Genomic DNA, 23,538 nt, shown 5'->3' with positions numbered 1-23,538 from the left:
CTACCACACATTAAGCTGTGCTGCTCATTCCACAGAAGAACAATCCTTACAAGTTATACCTCATTACAAAGATGACTAATCAGGCTTTCCAATGATGTCTATTACAACACCAAGCAGCATTATTAAAGTGGAGAAATAATTGAGCAAACACAAATCTTATCTTTTGTGCTGTTTATTTACACATACAAGCACCCTCCCACACACACATTATGTATATATATATATATATATATATATATATATATATATATATATATATATATATATATATATATATATATATATATATATATATATATATATATATATGTAAATAAACCACTCACCCCACCCCACCCACTACACCTACTAAACATGTAAAGCATGTGACAGCACACACAAGAAAAAACAAAACAAAACAAATGACAGTTACTTTCCTTGGTATAAAAATCCTCATTTAATTCCTTGATAATTCTTTGACACAAACCTCTATGGTGGACATGAGCTATGCAATATTCATGTTGCTATACTGCCAACAGTGTGGTAGCTACTACCATAAATAACTCTCATACACACTCAAATTAACTGGGAACATTGACAAATCTTATTTGTGATGAGTAAGAAGCAATAAAACAGTTGACTCGAGCATCATTTCACCACAGTAAGTGTAAGTGTAGTGTTACAGCACAAAGACACAGATTTATGTGAATAAACAGACGACTTTTTCCTTTCCAACTCTGCAGATTTACACGACTTATAAATATGTAAAAACTACAGCCATATTGTGGAATGCAGTCTTGATACACCACCCACATGTAGGCAGAAAAAAGTGAAGCATCTGGAATAAAAAATAAGTGTGATGCAGAAGAAAACATGATGCAAAAGGTTGTTTTTCTTTTTTCTTTTTCAACTGGACTGAAGAAGTCACACAGATATTTAGCCCAGTTTAGTCTGACTATATACAATAAGAGCAACAATTCTCAAAAAAAAGCCTGATGAAAATGTACATGGAGAAAAGAAGATATATACAAGAAATTTCAGAAAAAATATTCAGTTCAATGAGGCATCAATTCCATACCCCCCCTCCAAAAAAATAAACACAGCTGAATTATTGCACCAGGCAACAGAGTAAACAGAAAATATCAACATGTATTTTAGTAAAATAACCACCTTGTTACAAAAGATCTGTAAAATTGCATTGGAAGAGATAAGGAAAGTAAAAACAACAGTTCAGTTTAAAACTGAAGTAAATCATCACTGAGTGAAACTGTAAAACTAAAATTATACCTTCTGTGTAGTCCTAGAGAGCATTACAAATACTTCAAATCTTTCAATCCAACTAATAAACTTTTACTTCCATTAGGTAACTGTACAAAAACACAAGTAAGTAGTTACTAAAAATAGTGGGGAGATAGAGAGGAACAGTTTTATAATATATTATAAGAGAAAACTTGAGTTAAACAGCAAATATGGCAAATATAACGTGATTTAACAGAAAAAACTCCAACATAATAATACGTGGAGCACTCAGCCGCCATAGTTTTACATGCTGGTTGGTGAGCCCTCAGTGTTGCTGTCAGCAGGTTGGAACTGACACCAGCTGATGAATGCGTTGGCCTTTCAGTTAAAAAAAAAAGAAAAAAAAGGTTCTTTCAAGCCATGTACAGTTTAGCTGCCTTGTCTTTTTTGTCATGGTTGAGTTGCCTTTGAAATTTCATTGGACAAATAATAAAGTATAATATTTTTTTTCATTAACTTAGTCACAACATATTTTTCCATTTTAACTCCTACAAATTACTTAAAAAAAAAGCATAAAGAAATTAAAAAGAAATTAAAAACTGACCACATTAGTAAGAATCTGTGAAAGTATCCAGCACTTTTTTTAGTTTATTGTGTGTACCAAAAAGCAGTATATCTGAGTTATTACTTTAGAAGTCCGAGTCGGCATCCATGAGCTCCGCCTCCATTAAATTGGTCCTGGAGTGGATGGGTCCATAACCGGCCCTCCGGCCTGCCGGTACTCGAGCTACATGAGCCATTCTCTCTGAAAGCCCGTCCGTGAGACTCATCTCTACTGGATAGAGTGAAGACCCAGCAGGCTGCCAGTTGGAGCCTGAGAGACGGCAGCGTGGCCCGAGGCCCAGATCCTCTGGACGATCGATGCAGGTCAGGGTGTTGGACTGCAGGCCGTTGCTACATCTGTTCTGGCTGCTGTAGCATTGCATGTAGGGACACCTCTCCTCATAGGACAGACGTTGTGAAGGTGGGAAGTCAGGACAAGAGCCTGGCAGGACTTCCTCCTCCATATTATGTTGCTGCCTCTGCTGCTCGCACAGATTGGCTACCAGGCTCTGGTGGCAGGGCAGCTTGGGTAGCCGGGGCACCGAGCTGCGGCCAAACTCACGCTGGCGGTACATCTGGTGCTCCACCACCTCCTCGGCTGGACGCACCTCCTTCCTCCTCTTCTTCTTCTTCTTTTTTCTCTTTATCATCTCAGGTGTGATTTCGGCTTCTACCCTCCATAGCCTACTCCTCTCCTCTGGAGGCGGCACTGTGAAAACATACACTAAATCATTATCATTAATCCGAATGGAAAAACATGGAAGGAATAAAAAATTAAATGAAGAATAGACTGCCAAGCAGTCCTGATATTAATAAACAGAAGGGGTGGATGTAGCACAAGAAGCTTGAAATCTGTCTGAAAGCATCGCATAAAGCCATAAGATCTCACCTGGTGTACCAGTGGGCGTGACAGAAATGTCCTGAGGCAGGATGGCACCACGTCTAGCTACCATCTTGGTCACATGCTGCGCCCATGCTGATGACATGTCATTGGATGGCTCATTTAAGTCAAAATTGAGACCAGCTATTAAAGAGAAAGAGAAAACGCTTTAATTCCAATTAAATTTTCACAAGTGTCTTATTTACATTTTATATATTTTATAAAATGTAAATGAGTAAATGAATAAGAATGTTTATAAAAATATTTACAACAATAGTAATGAATTTACAGCCACAGGAGCTTCACACATATTATGAACTTTCAAACAGACTAAACTGAAAAAATATACAGAAAAAAAAAGTTTTTGTAATTGCTCCCATTACCACATCCAATAAAAGGTTAAAATTTAAATAGCAACCATTTACCATGGGATTCAACAGGTACTGTAACAAAAATGATACTCATACAATAACCGTATTAACATGCAGTGGGATCACCACTGAGAATACAATGCTACTTGCAGTTACACATTTTTGCCACAAGATGGAGCTGTCAAAACTACAAATGCCTTACATGGTTCCAATTCAGTGATCAACACTATGCAAACTCACAAAACATAAATACATAATGAATCACAGTTTCTAGTGACTTCTCAAATACTGACCCACTGGTCCATCATGGGACACAGTGTGCATGCTGAAGGACAGCTCCTTCTCCGGATCCTTGTGGAGCTCCTTCCTCATTGCAAACGCCTTGGCAATCATCTTGCTCTTCTTTATCCTTTTGGGTTCGTTGTCACTGCGACCAATGATCCTGGCAAATGCACAAAGGGAGAAACACAGCTGTAGATTTCCTGAACAGTCGAGGATACTCCATCCACCAATAACAAAAGAAGGTTAGATAACCCTGGTGCCTGTAAGATCATATTTACCTCAATAGCTACACTTAGAAAACAAAGAATTTACACCGCATTTATTTTATCTTGAATAATGTTTCTTAGTTTCATTTGATGTTTGCTTACTTGCACCAGGTGCGTTTCCAGATGAGGATGGTGGCTTTGGTCCAGACCCATGTGCTCATGGCGATTCCAGTCCCGAACATGGAGAACAGGTTAATCTTTTCCACCATCAGGCTGGGACGGTTCTTGATGGTGCATTCTGGGATGGGCTTGTTTGTTTGAGAGGCAATCGTCACATTGGCTTCACACCTGTTGGAAGTATCACAGAGATGATCAGTCTGTGATTCAAACAAATGTGTATGCCTTCTAACTGAGGACCCATTCAATCCCCGAAACTGCTGAATAAGAAGGTCTTTTACACGGCAGGGTGAGAGAAGGTGGTTTACACTTTTGTGGTTATTTTAATTCCAATCAAGCCAAAGTCAACACTGTGGGGAAATAGGGCCTCATTCACTTGCAGTTAGCTGAGCTGTTAAGCAGCAGTTTGGTTTCCCAGCAGCATCAGTTTGTGGATTTCTGAGTGACTGGATGCAAGCGGTGAACCTAAAAAGGCAGCTGTAACAGATGAACTGAGTTATGAAGTAGTTTTAAAGCAAGCAGGTGTATACATTCACCGTACTTTGCAAAGTAGAATAGTGCAACACCACTCAGGAACCTGCTAAACCTTCTATCCTATCTAAGAATCTGAATAAGTCTGGAAATGAGAATTCAAGGAAAATTTTCTTGGAATTCTAATAGTTTGGACTGCCCAAACTTCAACCTTTTTCGGCAGTGGCTCAGGCGGTAGAGCAGGTCGTCCAATGATCGGAAGGTCGGCGGTTCGATTCCCGCTCCCGCAGTCATCTGTCATCTGTCTTTGTGTCCTTGGGCAAGACACTTAACCCTCCTTGCCTCCAGTGTTGGCATCGCTGGTGTATGAATGTGTGGATGAATGTTCGGTGATGGTCGGAGAGGCCGTAGGCGCAGACTGGCAGCCACGTTTCCGTCAGCTTGCCCCAGGGCAGCTGTGGCTACACACGTAGCTTACCATCACCAGGTATGAGTGAGGAGTGAATGAATAATGGATTCACACAATGTAAAGCGCTTTGGGTGCCTTGAAAAGCGCTATATAAATCTAATCCATTATTATTATTATTATTACTAAACCATACAATAATAATACATAAATCATGCTGCAAACGTTGAAAGTATGTTTTTCACCCTTAGCCATAAATTTATCAGAGATCACATTGTCCCTATAAGATGACAAAGCGACGCAAATTAGCTGCTAAGCTAACTCTGTTAACTCACATTTACATGTGTGTGTTTGTACTTATGTTCATTAATGTGCTACATTGTCCCTTTTTAAATAAATAAATTCAAATAAATTCAAACTACTCTCTAAATCACAGGTGTCAAACTCCAGTCCTCGAGGGCCGGTCTCCTGCAGGTTTTCATTGCTTCCCTGATCTAACACACCTGACTGAAATGAATGGGTTATTGTGAAGAAGTTGACAAGAAGCTGTTGCATCCATTTGATTTTATTCAGGTGTGTTAAATCAGGGAAACAATGAAAATCTGCAGGATACTGGCCCTTGAGGACCGGAGTTTGACACCCCTGCTCTAAATTAATCACAGAAATGGGATTTGGACCGTTGAAAAAATGCTCAAAAAACTTACAGCACATATTCTCTGAAGCTCCTCTCCCATTCAGCCTGGTTAAAGAAGTCGTAAAAATGGCAGCCAAAGGTGATGAAAACAAAGCCAAAGGCAAGGAATCCAAATATACCTAATGTCCAGAAACAAAACAACAAATAACACATGACATGTCAGATTTTCTCCCCCTTCATACAGGACTGGATTAGGTTGTGTGAGTGGAGGAGTAAAAGTATTGTAATCTAATGCAAGTATATGTTTTTCTACCTCAGTTACTTCAACCCAAAGAAATGACAAATGTATGCCAACTTCAAAAGATTAAGCTCATTTGCTGCTGTAAACAGGAGATTGTCATGGTTGCATTATATGGTGCCATTACAGGTGTTTACATTCTTTGCTTTTTTTGTCAGCTGCTACAAGCAAAACACTAGATATCCATGACAAATAGTTAAACCCAGGTTGCAGCTCAGATGTTTAGCACAAAGTGGTAAGACAGATTACTTACCGAGTCTCAGCATTGTCTCATTGATTTTGCTGGCTGCTTTCTCACTTAGCAGTCCTGGGTGGTTGCTCTTGATGGAAAATAATGTCATAACACCTAAGAAAAAAAGGTGCAAATAGTCGATGATTAAAATGTGAGCTTCTTGACTGAGATATACTTCAGTTAAAAGTGTGAACTCACCACGAATAAGGAAATAACCACCAACAACGAGCACCACTCCAATGGGTGCCAGCACAAACCCAGCGCGGTATCTGTAGTTCTTGTAGCCGACAAAACAAATCCCGCTCACCGAGTCACCGTCCACCTTTAGAGCACCAGACATGAGAAACGTTTCATTGGGTGGGAAATATTCTTTAAACCTTAAAAGTATGATCAGTTTCAACGGCTTCATCCACACCTCAGCGATAGCCAAGATGGCAACTGTGAGGACAAAGGGGATGGACCAGGTGACCATATGAAAGTAGGAAGTTCGACCAGACAGCGGCTGGTGAGTGGTTCCCAAAGCTTTGAAGGATGTGTGCCAGGCATAAGTCAGCATGACAAACCAAATCACACCTGACATCAGGGAATAGTAGACAATAATGAAGATGGTGACGCATGAAAGTGTTTCTGAGGACCTGCAGAGAGCAAAGCAGCAGAGAAAGTAATTACAGCTTTATGCTTTGCTTTCGTTGACCAGCAAAAGCTAAGTCTTTACACTCACGAGGGCTCTCCGAGTCGCATAGTGTTGTCGCTCTTGCACACTATCTCTTCGCGTGCTCCATCCAGGAACTGAGCCAGCCAGCCAATGCTGCTCACAAAGAAACAGGCATTGATGTAGAAGAGAATGACAGCCGGGTAGCGGTTGGAGTTTTTCCAGTCAGCCAGAAATGTGGCCTGAAAAAGATAAAATAGGAGATGGTGGATGAAATTAATGATGTGGGTGAGAATATAATCATGCTAAAAGCTAATTCTGACCCATCAGAAGAAAATGAGGAGAAGCAAGAAGGCACATCCTCTACAAATAATCTATAAACACTGCATTTTTTATTCCTGGTTCCATTTCTCGCCAGCTTACCAAGCTTCATAAAAGTTGGCTCAATGGATTTTACTGAGTTTTACTGATAACAAGGTGAAAAAATAAAGATAACTGCATCTCGTGCAAATGGTAAAGGAATCATGGGTGTTGTATTTATGTCTCACCAGTGTGAAGAAGGTGCAAAGGAGGGTGATGGTGCCAAAGTAAGCAATGTAGGTGTGCATATCACTGTGCTCCTCTTCGGTGAATAAAGGGTTGTCACACTGGATACCGCAACCCTCCACGTCCTTGTACCAACTCGACTGAATGTCCGTCTTCACCAGGGGAGCTTCACATTGGCCTGACGTGTTGAACTTCAGCTTCTGCACCTCATTCTGAACACAAATGATGAAAAGTAAGTTGTATTTAAGCTCATAGCTAGTAAGTGCACAAGTAAAAAGTTCTGAAAGCTCTGAGAGACATAACTCTATTTAAGGCTTCACCCAGAAGATAATTTAAGATTACTTAATTAAAATTATAAAATGATCTGTTTATGGACAGTTGGAAGGACCAGAATTCATTCAAGCTAGCAGGGAAAGGCGCTAGATGTGGCTAGAGAAAAGAGAAGTTTTTCCGCAGGGATCAACAAACAAACATTAGTCATTAGTCATACCGAACAGCCCACAGGGAATTTGTCACATTGTAGGAAGCTGGGCCAGCCTCTCTCCTGATCCACGATGCTGCATGGCCGACGTGTTGCCAAACACAAGCTTTGGCTGGGCAGCTCAACTCGGCCGTTCTCACATTTGGGCATATAGATGGCGCAGAGCAATGGTTGGATGACCGACCAACAGCGAGGAGCGTTCCGCAAACCTGGGACATAAAAACAGCATTAGAGCACGTCAGCTGGATTTAACAAACTGACTGTTAATATCTCAGTTTCTATAACTATGATGGTGGACAGCTGCCTGTATGACTGCAACTGATCAGTTTCTCTACCATTTAACATTCCTAAACACATCCAATCCAAGGGCAGCACATAAATAATTATCATCCTTTTTTGCTGGTTAAAGATGTTAAAAAATGTACCTGAAAAAAGTAGGAAATTAAATAAATTATAATGGATTAATGAGGATGCTTGTTGTGATGCTTCAAAATTTGATTTGGTTAAATGCCAGTCACTGCAGTAAAGGAAGATCTTACATCCCATTACTGTGTAATAGTACTGATACTACACCTTAAAATTACTGTTACTATAAGTTTTGCTTTGAAATTAAACTTCTATATAATTATAGAGGTATGTAAGCATTGTCAAACAACCTAAAAGTACAAAAATACACACACACACACACACAAAACATCCCCTGCATTCCAGCAATTACCTTATTAAAACCATTTATTAAGTAAAAACAGGAGTTTCCTCTTGTGGAAGATGGAGCTTACATGGAATTACTTTGAATTGAAATGATTTTGCAGCCTGATTTTCTTCTCTAATTGTAAAAATATACCAAAAAAAATCTGCTAAATTATTTTAAATAATAATGCAATATGCAATTGTATGCCTCCTTATTTAATGATAAAGAAATCATTTTGTTAGTAAAAACTTAGAAACTAAGGACTAAAACTGCACAGTTCCCTCTTAGATTAATTGAAAATGGCATAAGAGGAGAAAACTTTATTATAGCCTTTACACTGGCTAATAAAACAAACTAATGAGTTGTTATTTTCCCCTTTTAAGTGATAAATAACCCCTAACAAAATGAACAAGACATTTTTGAATACTCTTGAGGTCACAGCCAGAATCTTTCAGATTAATAATGAGGTTTTATCAGTGTGTCAGGACATCTTAAAACTTAAACAGTGAAACTCTATTTTTGCTCTATAGCACCTTAATGGATTTTAACCTTTCATTTCCTGAGGCTTTCTAACAATTTCTGTTCCCATAGTATTCGAAGCTTCTCATCATAGGCCATTATTACACTAATTATCCTCTTATCACGTCAAAATGCCCAAGACAAGAGTTTATTATACTGATCCATTTGCTTAATAAATTAGGTTCTCAATTATATTTGGCTTCACAGTGCAGAATCGTAGACTGTTTTACGTCCTATGACTTTCTAAGAGTTATGGGGCGTAAAATATGATCCAGCATCTTCAGGTCTTTTCTTTATCCCAGTTTCTTACCAGACCACATGGTCAGCTTCTCGAAAGCTTCTTCTTGGGAGCTGGAATCCTCAGCCAGGATCAGAGAAGTGTGTGTATACGGTAAGGGCGAACCCAAACATGAGTTATATTTAAGTGCCTCGCAAGTAGCTGTTTTCTTGCAGCTGTCCTCAAATATCGTCCCGTTTGGAGACAACACCGCCCCGCAGTCTGTGAGCCAAGCAGCCCAGACGCAAAGCATCCCGTAAAATCCAACAAAGAGGCTCCAAGCCTGGGAAGACATCTTGAGGGGAGAAAAAAATCTCTTTTGTAAGATACTACTTTAATTCTGGAACACTCCGTGATATTATTTCCAACTAATCCAGGAGAAAATGTTTCCTTCATGAGCTTTAGAAGAAGTTTCCAAACGCGGCATGTTCAGGGAGAGTTGCAGGACGCTTCAAAGTTTTCTCGCAGTTCTTCCAAACTTTTTTTTTTTTTATTATGCGCTGCTCGTCAGATCCCTGCAGGATCGCCCTGATTTCCTTCATTATCCAAACTCCAACAGCCTGGAAAAAGTGTCCTCAAGTACAGAAATGGCGGATAATTATCGTAAAATCATATGAAGTACTCATTTGAGGCGTTTAAGCAAAAGCGTAAGGGAGAAAGTTGTAGCTTCACCCTCCCCCCACTTCCAAAAAAAAAAAAAGCCTTGAAAAAGTCTGGATCTCTGTAATAGGATCTCTAGTTCACATGCGCCACCCCTCCTTCATTTTTCTTCTTGGTCTTATTATTATATTAAGTTCCTATAAGTAGAAAAATGAGATGAGAAATGATCCTGTATAGCTGTACTTGTCCTATGTAGTGTTTTCCCCTCCTAATGAAGAGTCCCAGAGTGATGTTGTGTTCCTGTGAGTTGCAGCTCGGTGTCTGGTTGTTTTTTGTCTCTGGTATGCACATGGTGGGGGAGAGCCAGAGCAACAAAACCTCCCTTCCCATCCCCCCGCTGCAAGTGGAAGAATGTGTCGAATGGCAGACCTTCTCAAAGTTTCTCATCTCAAGGACTCCACAAAACCTCAAGGACCCCAATCTGACAGGTTTGCTCTAATCTGAGAATGTTATTGTATTTAGTTTGTGCTAAATAATGCAACAGAGTGAACTCACACAGCAACTATATAAACTATAGGATGTCAAGATGATTCTTTTTATCGTTTCATGTACACATAGGGGCTCAAATGGCCCTTGGACCTAATGAGAATTATTGAACTACCAAAATAATAGTCAACATCCTCATAATATACAAATAATAAATGTAAAAAAATTTTGCATTGGAACACATAAAACATGTTACATGTTGAAAGTGAGATATTGGACTTTATTAGCTTATTTTTGATGGAGGTAAAACTTATGAAAAAGTTTACACAAGGCAACAACAGATTAAAAAAGTAAATAATACGAAAAGAAAACAGCTGGAGGAACATTTAGTAACTAAAGTTAATTGACAACAGGTGAGTAACATGATTGAATATAAAAAGAGCACTTTAGAGAGGCAGAGTCTCTCAGAGGTAAAGACTGGCTGTTGTTTAACACTTGACAAAATGTGTGGAGCAATTTTATATGGAAGCCAAGATTATTTCATTTTGATGCCGTTATCTTGAGATCATTGTTATCACAAGATCAGAAAGTTTGTTTTTACATGATAATCATCCTTTTATCTGGAAAAAATGACCTTATGTTTTCTTTTGATAACTATCTATAATAGTTATAATCACAATATGATGAGCTTTGTTTTCTCAACATGATCAAGGTGAGCTTGAAAATTATATTTACAATTATATTATTCATTGCTCCAACTGGTATGGGTCTATAACAGTAGGTTAAGGCAAGCATGTGTTACTTTTATTCATTTTCAAGGACTGGCTTTCTTGATCTCTAACAAAGATCTATGTTTTATCTATGTTTTTATTTTTTTAAATTGACAGTAAGAACATTACAACCTTTACTAAAAATCATATAGTATAAATTCACATTGAGAAAATTGCCATAGATTGCATGAGTTTCAGTAAGCGTGCAGGGAGAGGCAAAGGGTGAGGGCTACAGTTAATAACTGGAAACCATGTTAAATTAGTTTCCTGTGGGACTTTCATAACAGCCCATACTTCCTCTCTAAGGTGGCTGCAGAAAACTTCAGCTAAAATAAAGATGTCAACAAATAGCTGAAATTACATTTTTTAAAACCCATCCAACCCATTTTCTTTATATGACTTTGAACATATGAGGATGATCAGTAAAAAAGACCTGTAACAGAACAAATGACGAAATTTGATGTTGCTGTTACTGCATTGATTGGAAGGTAACACTTGAGGCGTTTGTTTGCATGATCCTTTTTTTCTCGCCTGTTGTTCTGAGAGTAAAACAAGGACAACTGTCTTGTAAGTGTGTGTGTGTGTGCCTCCTTTAAACACAGACCAACATGGCTGCTTGAGTGAGTCAGAGGATAAAAAAAGGGACCACACACAGAGCCCTGGCGTCCAAAACCACACACATGCACACGCTCTAACTCACACATAGATGTCAAATTATTTTCACTACGATGAAAGACTCCCACAGAGATGCACTGTCATTTTTTACATCAGTTTCTCTTTCTAAATGATAACATTTCACTCCTTTGTGCCATCAGACTGGTGGTCCAGTCGATTCTGGTTTGTTCTTGCCAGAAACTCAGCCGGGAGGAGTAGCGCTGCAGCTGTAAACTAACAGACAAATGTCATGTTTAGATTGAGGACTTGCGTCACACATTCGGGACTGTTTCTGCTCCCAAAGATTACAAGCATCAGGTTTCAGGCTGAAAGTTTTTTTCATGTGCTGGGATGAGTAATAGAAAGGAGACGAGGAGCTGTGTTGATTTATGGCTCACAGTTAGAGATTTTTTGCCAAAACTTCCATTATTGATGAGTGAAATGAAAACCTTTCCACATGAATACAGACATTTATTGTGTGTCTACTGAATCTTTCTTTTTTTTTTTTTGAGACAACTGTTTTTATTTCTTACACAAGAAAATGAGTATGCAATAAGATAATCTATTGTCTCTGACATATGCATTAGCAAGAATATGAAGCGTGTGTGACCTCAGAGCTTTGGAAAACATTTATAAAGCAATGACAGCATATTAAAATCACCCACAAAATGATGCAGTTGGCTGGCTAAACTGTGGGGTGGTAATGACATAATGTGCATTATAAGGTCTTGATGGGATAACCAAACAGCCCTACATGGCCACACTGGTACAAAAGGTTAACAGTGTAAAAAAAAAGAGGGATTAATTGGCCCTGAGATGCAGAAACACATAAACATACAAGAAAAAACTGTACAAAACTTAACAAAAACATCACAAAGGACAACAATATAACATATAAACATCAATAAAAAAATATTTAATAAAAAATGCAAGGCAATTACAAAACAGAGAAAACCCAAACTTATAAAAAACCTCAACATTTAAAAAAGAAGAACAACAACAAAAAGAATTCTTTTAACTGTTTTTCATTATTTGTTAAGCACCTTAGAGTCAACATTGTTTTTACGTTGCATGATATTCCTTTGACTTTGTAACAGGCGTAAGACCCAGTGTTTGGGCCCAGAAAAGAAACTCCAGTTTCTTTATATATATATATATATATATATATATATATATATATATATATATAATTATTTCATTTTATGTCTTGACAGAATACTAAAATACAATTTCCTTTTCATTTGTTACATTCAGTAGTAAAACTCATTGTTTACATTATGATAATATATTATATATTATGTATTTAGTAAAATACAGTACATCATTTCTTGACACCACTGGCAAAAGAAGATAAAAAATACTTAAATTAAAAAAAAAAAAGTTGGATAAATCCTAACTTGGTGATTGTCCAGAAGGTGGCAGCAGATTTTCATTTTTCCACCAGTGCCCTTTAAGCGGCTCATTTTCATCTCCATTAGAGAACACTGTGCAGTGGCTGGTGTTGTATATCAGAATCTGAACCTGGATCAGCTCCACGGGTCACTGCGGTGTTTAACGTTGTAGTTCTGCAGCTCAATCTGGTCTTTGATCTGATTTATCAGGATCTGGGACAGAAGGATGCCAACCAGCTGCAAAAGAAAAACACAACAGAGAAATGAACATCTGGCTGCAGCAATCAATCTCTACTCTTACAAGCATGATGTTAATTTCTAATGTCCTTTCTAATGTTTGGTGTGCACCACAAGCTACCTGTGGAATTGCCAGTCCCAGTGCAATCCCTCCCAGTAAGAACAGATTGCTGTGGATCCAGTTAACCAGTTTGTCTATGCAGCCATTGGTGTGGATGTGGTTTCCAGCTTGCTGGTACTCTAATGTCTGCACATCCTGGCCACACATGGTGTTGATGACCTCCTGCAGGTGAAAACCAATACAAGAAAAGCACATTAAAAAACATAAGAAAACAAACCGGAATATTATCAGTTACCGGACTCTCACAGCAGGGTGACCTGATCTTTGGTTATTATGCAACAGGAGAAGGGGACAGAGCAGCGCTCTCTGCTGAGGTTGTCCTTGGAGCAGTTGAAGTACATGTTCTGGGACCAGTCGGCATAAGTCACAGCACCACAGCAGCCAAACTGAGCAAATAAAAAGACATGTATATAATTAGAAAAATGTTGTTAAGGCAACTACTATTCAGACACTTGTAATGAATAAATGTGGTCTGCATTGGGATATATTCTTACCTCTTTCTGCCCAAAGTCAATAAGGTTTTGCAGATCAATATCATCTCTGTAGTGGACGATGGCATTGTTGATTATCTCAGTTACTTTTTGTCTTGCCTTTAAACATAATTTAAAAAGCAGTAAATGCACAAATTCTAAACCTTCAGGTTTAATTATGCAGAACAAGAAACTTGATCCAATTCTGCTGCTCTTACAGACAAGAGGCAGCAGGTGGCATTGTTTTTATATTTTCCAAAATCACATTAAGGATCATTCACTTCCAACTTCATTAAACCCTTAAAGGTCATGCCATGCAGTAAATAAATGTAAATATATTTATCTCTAAAAGCTGTTCAAAATTTGGCATCCACCCATTTTCAATACTTGTCTAATGCAATTCAAGGTTGTGGAGGACGTGTTAGATCAGGGTGGACGGGTCGCCAATCCATCACAGGTCCAACACAGACACAACAAACAGCAGTGCATGCTCACAAACACTGCTAGTAAAGATTTATTATGATAAATTAACCTATTATAAATGCTTTTGGACTGTGGGAGGAAGTTGGAGTTCCTAGAAAGAACTCACACAGGTACTCAAGATTCCCACTCAAAATTTAAACCAGGAACCTTTTAGCTGCAAGTCAACAGAGCTTAATGCTTGATTACTGTACAACAGTCAGCACCAGATATTTGGTTGCAGATTTATGGATGTTTCAAACCCAAATAGTGGAAAATGTGCTACTGGTGAGTTAGCATTAAAAAAATAATTAGGGGATATTAAGGGGGACTAATTCAGCTACAGTTACTCAGAGAAAGAATCAATGACCTAATTTAGTTTTGTGGCTTGCTACAAATGAAAGGAATAAGTTAAAAACAAACAAGAAAAAATAGCCATAACAAGAACTGCAAAAAAAAAACAAACAAACAAAAAAAAAGACTACCAGCAAAAAAAAAAAGAAAAGGCAAAGGTATGTTAGATGTATGTTTGAATCTATATCTTGGAAAACCCCTTTCTCAGACAGTTCTGACAGGCAGAACCAGGCTAACAAGATGTTGATTATATCATCTGATTACCTTATCTGAAAAGATGAAGCCCAGGATACCAGCAGCCAGCTGCAGTATGAAGATCACCGTCAGAGAGACACAGAACTGGGAGGAGACGGCGGGTTACAGCTGTTTAAAATAAGTCTACAGATGCTACACATAAAATTAAAGAACACAACCATATGACTTTTACTCCTGTACTGTTAGAGCTCTTGAAATTACAAGGAGTAATTATATATTGCTTTTGAAAAAAAGTTAGTTACGATCTGCAGGAGGCAGATGTTTTCCCGTAGGGACCCCACACAGCCAAAGAAGGTGATGACAAACATGAGGACCCCCACAACCATCAGCATGATGGCAGGGTCGACTGACAGGCCCGCCAGAGCCGCTTCTGAAGCAGAGGAGAAAGAAGCTGTTCAAAGACTAGTGTGGAAAGACATTTTCACTCCTCAGTGTTTTGTATTCTTTTTTTTTTTTTTTTTTTTTCTTGGTGAAATGGCATTACTGATAAAACCTCATGAGCAAATACATCATCTGATAAGTGATGTAACTCCCAGTTTCTAAACATAAAGATAAATTACCTGCATGCTTTATTGTGCGGGCATACACACCAATTGCAACCATCACCAAGGAGATTATCTGAGAACAAAGGGAAAATCATTCTTTATGAAATATTACAAATAGGATGCATCAAGTGAAAATAGTTGAGGAGATTTTTCTTCTATGTTCCTACATGTTGAGGGAGTGGCATCGTTCAACATGATGAACAAAGATGTGCATAACGGATGTATGAGTCACAGATTTTGATATAATGATAGAATAGAACCAAAATTCTCTCTAAGTCCAGTGTCAAGTTATAGGACCACAACATTAATCTTCTCGATTAAGTTATTTGAAGTAGTCTTCTCTGCACTTTGCTTTTATTTGACTAAATCAATCTGACAGCAATCTACACCCTTCTCCTGAAAAATAAAGACTCTTTCACGGAGGTGTCCTTTCCCAGTCTCAATAGAATAATAGGCAGGCCACAGAAACTCTCTTCCCACCCTGAATGAAATGGATCCAGTTTCCACAGATGCTGCACCCTCATGAGGCGGGAGGGAAAAGCTAGATTTGTCTACCTTGTTCTGTAAAGGTTTAGTTTGGTGAATAAACCAAATGGGACACCTGAATTTAAAGCTTTGTTCTCCACTGTAGCTGTTCTGAAACTGAGTGGTCAATAATCACCAGGATTTATAAGAAAATCAAAGCACAATGTTGACCACAAAAGAATGAGACACGCAGTAATAATTATCGGTGTGAAATAAAGAACCTTTTGTAGCTTAAGGCAACAGAAATGGCAACACATTCCACACTGCAGGACTTCAAGTTCCTACACAGCCTTATCCTGTTTGTACATGGCTGCAAGTCATGCAGACACTCTTACAGGTTTGCTTACAGACACTATTGAACATAAATTCAAAAACAACTGCAAACAGAATTTCTGAGGACTGAGGTGTCAGATCTTGTTTTCATTGGCTTTAAGTTCACATCTTGTGGTCAGGTAAAATACACAAAAGACTTTAAAGCCTTAGCAACTTTAATAAGCTCTGAAAATGCTTTAAGAAATCTGCTTTTGTTAGTCAGCTGACACTGAAACCCACTAAGTTGAACTTTGGTTTGCTGGCTACTCGCTGCTGAGACATGCTTCTACTTTTAGCTGAGTGTGTTTGCACTTTACCAGAAAGCCCCACAATTATTAACATATTGTAGTGAGTGAATAGCTATCTTGAGCCAGAGTAATGTTATATAGCAATATTATAAACTGAACAAAAAATGCACAAACAACTCTGCAAACAGAATTTCTGAGATAGTAATATTGCCATGGCTTTCAGGCTCATTTAACTGGTCTTTCAGCATTATCAAGTATTTGCATGAACTTTTTGCTTCTCATTTCCTGGAACTCTTTGACACCCAAGTTAAAAATCAACTAAACCAAACAAAGAATAAAGTCCTTCTAACCTTAAGTATGTTCTATGATTGGGGTTCATATAATCAGAAAAAGATGTATTTTATTTCACAAGTTGCCTATTAAAAATAGTTGTGGAAGTACTTTAATCAAGTTAACCCCGAAAAAAAGAGACAACTAATTAGAGTACACTAACAAAAAAAGAAAATAAACTTTTATTCGTGTATTTTGCTGCCACTCACCCAGAATAAGAAATTAAAGAAAAACAGCAGGTATTTCACAGCTGGACTAACAAACGTGAATTCCGCGTCGGATCCAGGTGCATTCCTGCGTCTACCTCCCATGGCGATAAATACGTGAAAGAACCGTTTCCAAGTTTGCGAATAAGTTTGCAATACTCAACCTAGTCGCTCCCAAAAACTTGTCAACATATGAGGATGAAGGGGAGTCGCTACTTTGCTCGAAGAGCCGAAACATTGCCTGCAGCCACAATGAGCGCCGACTGGATGTGTGAAAACTGGGTGTTACCTTTATGGTCTCATCTATTGATCATATGATACAAGCTGCTGCAGGGGCCTCTAATTTCTACTTGATCCCATGATTTAATGTCACTGTGTTCTTTTTGTCTGTCGTTTCTTACCCCCCCTTAAATCTTTATTTAAACAGGTTCTTCTATTGAAACACTGGGCGGAGCAAGTCTAGAATGATTTTAATAGGTGAGGTGGGGACAATTTTTAAATGGGAGACACATATAAATAAGCTTTTTTTTTTTTTTTTTTTTTTTTTTTGTAAAAAGGCTTTAGATTTTGGAAAATGAACTGATTATTACAACTGCCTCCACCCTATTCTGCACTCTAACTTCTAGCTTCTGTCTCTTTAACTGAATATTAATATGGAAATAAACATCTACCTTGACCTGCTGTTAAACAAGTACATGCTGCATTTACTTGCAGTTGGACATCTGAACCTTACTCAGTAAAAGCTCTGTTTCTTCACTGTGTAATTCAATGTACAGAAGAGTATTTAATCTTGACCAACAGATTAGTCTACAGACATGTGACCTGCTGGAGTACCTGCTGTAGATCCGGTATGGGCAGCAGCTGCTCCAGCCTGGACAGGAACAAAGACACGAGCTGCTGGATCCGCTGATTGTAGGCAGAGCCATACTTTTCAGGAAAAACTTCCTGCAGACACATCCAGAGCATCAGGTAAAAGTGATCAACACAGGCTGTCATCATTCAATGAAATATAATGCTGCACGGTGAGTAAATCATCAGCATTATGAGCACACAAAGTTCCTTACTTCCTCTACCAAGTGAAAGCAGGCGAAAACTACAGGACAATGTTTTAAATTTGGTGGAAAGACAGAGCAAAAGGAAGAGGCCAACAAAGGATGAACTCTGAGTGGCCTTTGACTTTGTTTTTAAAAGTAATTAAAACTTAATCTTTGCTTTTACCCTTTTTTACATTAAGTAATGAATCTACTGGGCTTAAAAACACATGGACTCACTTGGAAGAAGAACTTCTTTTCAAAAGGAACATTCAAAATGTTCTGCACCAGGCTGGCAAAGTTGCTGTAAGAGGTCTTCAGTATATCTGCACTTTCCTGTCAAGAAGTGAACACAGTGCAGTCAAAAAAGGATTAAAAATGCTTCTGTATCGAAGGCTTTAAATTTACCAGATATTTTTCTTTTAGATTTTTCTTTTTAATAAATCCCCACCATCTGATCACTGGCAATCAGTTATGCACTGCACGTGTGGATTTTATCCAGGTGACTCTGGATGGTCTTATGTTGCCGAAACCATTGCTGAGACACAGCTCCAGAACCAACTGTGATGCAGCAAAATGGGAGAAAGATGAGTCTTAAATAAATAAATATATATGTATATATACACACAACTATGGAGTTTCATTATGAAGTTATTTTCTAATCCTGCAGTTAAAGGCAAAAATGAGGGAAAATGAGCTGCTGGAGTACCTGCTGTAGATCTGGTATGGATACACTACATATTTATTAGAGAATAATTGTCTAAAGTTCAGGTACTTGAGAGGCCACCCCAGATTTTAGATGTGGCCTATGCCCTTTGAAGTCACCATTCTGACTTTGGACATTGAGCCTCATTTTCAAGAGAAACCTGTCAGTTTAGTGTAAGAAAATGCCTTTTTTTTTATCAAGTTCATGAACAGAGATAACAATAAAAGATAAAATCCAAATACGAGTTGACTTCATTGTATAAAATTTTAACATATAAGAGGATCAATATGTAGGATACAGACCTTATGATAGGTTTATAAATATGTGAATGCCATAAACAGTTATGTCCAGCTGGCCAGAGAGTATAAGGTGCATTTCTCCACAGTCTGTGATAAATCCGAATGCTTCACTTGTCTGAGTCATCAAACAAGTGACAACAAACAAGTGACAACAAACAAGTCATCAAACAAGTTGAAATAACTTTTTTATTAAAGATCAAATAAAAAAAATGATCAAATACATAATATTTACATCCAAATTCAGATTTCTGGCTATGAAGCGAGCACATTATGAGTCAGCTTTATGAGTTGCCATATGTCTTTTCAAATTTCCCTGTTGGGAGAATTCTCTCCCACAGTCTGAACACTTAAAAGGCTTCACCCCGTTGTGGCTGAGCATGTGCCTCCTCAAACAGTTCGCAGTGAGGAAACGTTTGGGGCATTCTAAGCAGAGATATGGACGCTCTCCTGTGTGAGAACGCATGTGCACGTTTAGGTGACTCTTGCAGGAAAAACCCTTCCCGCATTGCTCGCAGGTGTACGGCAACTCGCCCGTGTGAGTCCGATTGTGCAGAAGCAGCTCCCCTGAGGATAGAAATGACTTCCCGCAGATGGTGCACAGGTAATTCCTCTCCCCTCGGTGCATCTGCATGTGTCTTATGAAGCCATTCTTGCTGAAGTTTTTCCCGCAGATGTTGCACAAATTGGTGGGACCGTTGTGAAGGTGTTCATGCTGCTTGAGTGCATTACTGCAGAGGAATCCCTTGTTGCACTGTTTGCAAGTGAATCTTCGTCCTCTTTTGTGAAGTCTCTGGTGGCAATAATACCCCGACTGACTGGTGAAGCCCTTCTCACACTGGCAGCACCGGTAGCGGAAGCTGTGGATCTTCATGTGGGTCTTCAGCTGGTTTGGATGTTCAAAGACCTTCTCACATTTTGGGCATCTGGTTTCTTTTTCTGGGAAATTTTTGATCACAGGTCTTGCACTCAGAAACCGTTTATCTTCCCCTGCAGACACTTTCTTTCTCAGTCGTTTCTTCTTGTCCACATTGTCCTTCTGCTTATGCTGCAACTTTTTGCCATCTTTTTGTTTGCATCTCCTCAGTTTCTCTGTGTCACCTTGTTTCTTTTTTTCACCCTTCACGTTTTGACTTTTCTGTTGAATCTTTGTCAGATTTCTCAAAGATTTCTTCTTCTGAACGGGAACTGTCATGTGGTGTTCAGTCTGCATGTGCTCTTCAACCTTCCTCTTCAGAAGGTGTGTGAATGAACATTGAGGACATGTTGATGAATTAGATGGTGAACCTGAAAACAGGATGAAGTACAACAAATTAGTGAAGTAAGACTGTCTGGATAATGAATAATTTTATCTGTGACTGACCTAATTTCTTTTTTGGTACCCAGTCAGCTGAGGCCACATCTGAGCTCTGACTTGAGTGTTTTTCCAAATTCTCCAGTGCCAGTGAGCCTTCATTGCTTTCATATTCATCTTCATCATCATTGTGCAGCTCACCAAATCTCTCCCCTGCGGTATGAGTAGGGAGGGCCAGCGTGGACAAAATGACATCCTCTTCATTGTTTGATGGAGCTGTGATGGAGGAAAAACTTGAGCGTGTTATCTATAGCATCCTCTTGTCTCCTTAGTCAAAAAAAAAAAAAAGACAGATCTTTGTTCTCACCTGAGCTCAGAGTTTTCATCTCTCTGTGATGAAGGAGCAAAGTTTTCAGGGTTTCAGGGCTAGACATGTACAGTCCAAACTCTTCTGACGCAAATGTATCAGTGAGCCAAGCTGTCGTCTGAGACAGAAAAACACCACAAACAGGCCTCAAAGTGACAGAAGAGAAAGAACATCCAGTAATGTCTTCTAACATCTTAAAACAAAAAGCAAAACATTTGCACAATTCATCATCTAAGACATGATATTCTTTTCATTTAGTCCACATTATTTAAATGATAAAAATTGTATTTAAAAATCAACACCACCAGTTTATGAGGAAACACAAGTTTCTTTACTGTGTAATTCAATGTACAGAAGACTATTTCAACAGATTAGTCTACAGACATGTGACCTGCTGGAGTACCTGCTGTAGATCCGGTATGGGCAGCAGCTGCTCCAGCCTGGACAGGAACAAAGACACGAGCTGCTGGATCCGCTGATTGTAGGCAGAGCCATACTTTTCAGGAAAAACTTCCTGCAGACACATCCAGAGCATCAGGTAAAAGTGATCAACACAGGTTGTCATCATACAATGAAATATAAAGCTGCACGGTGAGTAAATCGTCAGAATTATAAGCACACAAAGTTCCTTACTTCCTCTATCAAGTGAAAGCAGGCGAAAACTACAGGACAATGTTTTAAATTTGGTGGAAAGACAGAGCAAAAGGAAGAGGCCAACAAAGGATGAACTCTGAGTGGCCTTTGACTTTGTTTTTAAAAGTAATTAAAACTTAATCTTTGCTTTTACCCTTTTTTACATTAAGTAATGAATCGACTGGGCTTAAAAACACATGGACTCACTTGGAAGAAGAACTTCTTTTCAAAAGGAACACTCAAAATGTTCTGCACCAGGCTGGCAAAGTTGCTGTAAGAGGTCTTCAGTATATCTGCACTTTCCTGTCAAGAAGTGAACACAGTGAAGTCAAAGAAGGATTAAAAATGCTTCTGTATCGAAGCCTTTAAATTTACCTTTTTTTTTTAAAGTTTTTCTTTTTCTTTTTAATAAATCCCCACCATCTGATCACTGGCGCTCAGTTCTGCACTGCACGTGTGGATTTTATCCAGGTGACTCTGGATGGTCTTCACGTTGCCGAAACCATCACTACGACACAGCTCCAGAACCAACTGTGATGCAGCAAAATGGGAGAAACATGAGTCTTAAATAAATAAATAAAATAAACTAATCAATTAATGTGATTTGAAACCACTTGCGTACAATACAACAAAAATAAATATCTCTATAGTTATATGTATATATACACAACTTTAGAGATTCATAATGAAGTTATTTTCTAATCCTGCAGTTAAAGGTAAAAATGAGGGAAAACTCCAAGAAAACAACTAATATAAAAGTACATCTGACAGTTTTTGGTTTACATTATAGTTAAGCTGCTGTCTGATTCCCATTTTCAAATTATTAAAACCACGACTTTGTAGTTTGTAAAGATTTTAAAAAGGGTATTTAATCTTTTAAACTAATACATCAGATTATAACATGACCCAAAAGCTACTGCATAAATAATCATGGATAAGATGCTACCCAACTTCCTGAGAAAAATAAACTTTTTTTTTAGCACAAACACTGGGTTCAAATTTTTTTTCTTGTTTCTTTTTATCTTTACAGTTGTCTTTCAAATCTGTGTGAGTGTGTTAAACAGGATAAGGATCCATTTCAAGTTCAGATTTTCAATATGACACACCAAAGATTACCAAAAAAATTAACCTCCCTCCAAGATTTTGATAACTATGTTCCAGTTTAAAATCTCTTGGTAAAGTTATTTCAATTCTCAAGGCTTTTATAGCCCGATAAAATAAACAAATTAATTAAAGTTTTGTCAAACCACTGATTTGTGAAACTGACATTTAATTTGTAAAAACTGTGAAATACTGTGTATAAATTTTTAAATTGATATTTCTGGAAAAATTTAAAACATTTCATATTTAACTGATTCATATGCATACTTTCTCTTTATTTTAATTCTCACTCCTTTACAGTCTTTAACACTGAAATGTATAATTTATTGGCCAGGCATTTAGGTTCCTCCTGTTAGATTTTCATATATCTAAACTTTGTATTTAAAATTAAATATAGGTTGAAAGGATATTGATTAAAAGTTTTTCCCCCTTTGTTTAAAGTTTATTATTTCATGTTTATTCACATACATTATGCTTGTTTCTGTAGGTAAAAATCTGACAAATTATTCAAATTAAACCATAAGGGTTTGACAGATGAAAAATTGTCAGCTGCAAATAGTGTTACAGCACCTACAGCTCTCTAACAAAACATCACTTACACGCCACTATTACAATCAGCATGGGGTGTCTCAGGTCACTGTAACTCCTTACCCTTGCTCTCAGACCCAGTACAAGCTGGGCTTTCTGAGTGGGGCTCAGAAGCTCTGGAACTATCTCTGTCACCAAACTGATGAAATCCAGCAGCTTGTCGTACTGTTTCACGCTGTGCTGCTGCACTATTTGCCAGACGAAGGCTGACATGACTCTCACTGGAGGAACAAGCAGCTGTAAAGAGGTTGGAGGAAGAACGGGGCCTGTGGACGACACGAGACGAGTGTTGTGATAAAAGGGATGCCACAAGTTTGTCAACAAACAGGCAAGCTAACGTTAGCTTTACAGTCAACTTATTCTAATAGTTGTAACATTTGCTTTAAAAAGCTTACTATTTATGCTAGCACATAAGTATTCGCACAAACCTTTGCTACTCCACGCCATTTTTTAAAAGGTTAGGATTGGTTTAAATAAAGACCTTAATTAAAATTTGACATTTTCTTGCGGTCTGAAGTTATTTTCGGTAGAAACCGGATGTTGTGGAAAAAGCCGCGTCTTTTCCTCTCTCATTCAAAATAAAGGTTGGAACCTTTAGTTCTGACAAAGATGAGG

The 23,538-nt window shown here is 38.3% G+C and overlaps 3 protein-coding genes across 3 annotated transcripts; all 3 read right to left on the bottom strand.

The window, feature by feature from the left end:
* Positions 1-341: 341 nt before the first annotated feature.
* On the bottom strand, positions 342-9,856 carry smo (smoothened, frizzled class receptor). Its single transcript, XM_041978096.1, has 12 exons — positions 8,978-9,856; positions 7,467-7,666; positions 6,979-7,188; positions 6,500-6,672; positions 6,194-6,413; positions 5,977-6,100; positions 5,800-5,892; positions 5,319-5,427; positions 3,723-3,908; positions 3,366-3,514; positions 2,711-2,845; positions 342-2,530 (listed from the first exon to the last, which is right to left on the bottom strand). The coding sequence occupies exons 1-12, from the start codon at positions 9,237-9,239 to the stop codon at positions 1,908-1,910; spliced, it is 2,484 nt and encodes an 827-aa protein (XP_041834030.1). The 5' UTR covers positions 9,240-9,856; the 3' UTR covers positions 342-1,907.
* Positions 9,857-11,900: 2,044 nt separating this feature from the next.
* On the bottom strand, positions 11,901-17,255 carry tspan33a (tetraspanin 33a). Its single transcript, XM_041977612.1, has 8 exons — positions 16,911-17,255; positions 15,302-15,359; positions 14,984-15,111; positions 14,751-14,825; positions 13,698-13,793; positions 13,461-13,589; positions 13,204-13,365; positions 11,901-13,082 (listed from the first exon to the last, which is right to left on the bottom strand). Exons 1-8 carry the CDS (start codon positions 17,010-17,012, stop codon positions 12,981-12,983), a joined length of 852 nt encoding a protein of 283 aa, XP_041833546.1. The 5' UTR covers positions 17,013-17,255; the 3' UTR covers positions 11,901-12,980.
* A 1,856-nt stretch (positions 17,256-19,111) lies between these two features.
* On the bottom strand, positions 19,112-23,486 carry LOC121634726 (zinc finger protein 2-like). The gene is made up of 8 exons (XM_041977611.1): positions 23,352-23,486; positions 22,987-23,189; positions 21,655-21,765; positions 21,442-21,537; positions 21,005-21,115; positions 20,602-20,719; positions 20,304-20,510; positions 19,112-20,227 (listed from the first exon to the last, which is right to left on the bottom strand). The coding sequence occupies exons 1-8, from the start codon at positions 23,368-23,370 to the stop codon at positions 19,212-19,214; spliced, it is 1,881 nt and encodes a 626-aa protein (XP_041833545.1). The 5' UTR covers positions 23,371-23,486; the 3' UTR covers positions 19,112-19,211.
* Between the last annotated feature and the right edge of the window lie 52 nt (positions 23,487-23,538).

Source organism: Melanotaenia boesemani, chromosome 23 (assembly GCF_017639745.1).
Source record: "Melanotaenia boesemani isolate fMelBoe1 chromosome 23, fMelBoe1.pri, whole genome shotgun sequence".
Classification (NCBI taxonomy): Eukaryota; Metazoa; Chordata; class Actinopteri; order Atheriniformes; family Melanotaeniidae; genus Melanotaenia; species Melanotaenia boesemani.
Note: the sequence above shows the minus strand (reverse complement) of the source record. Positions and strands in the feature narration are given on the sequence as shown.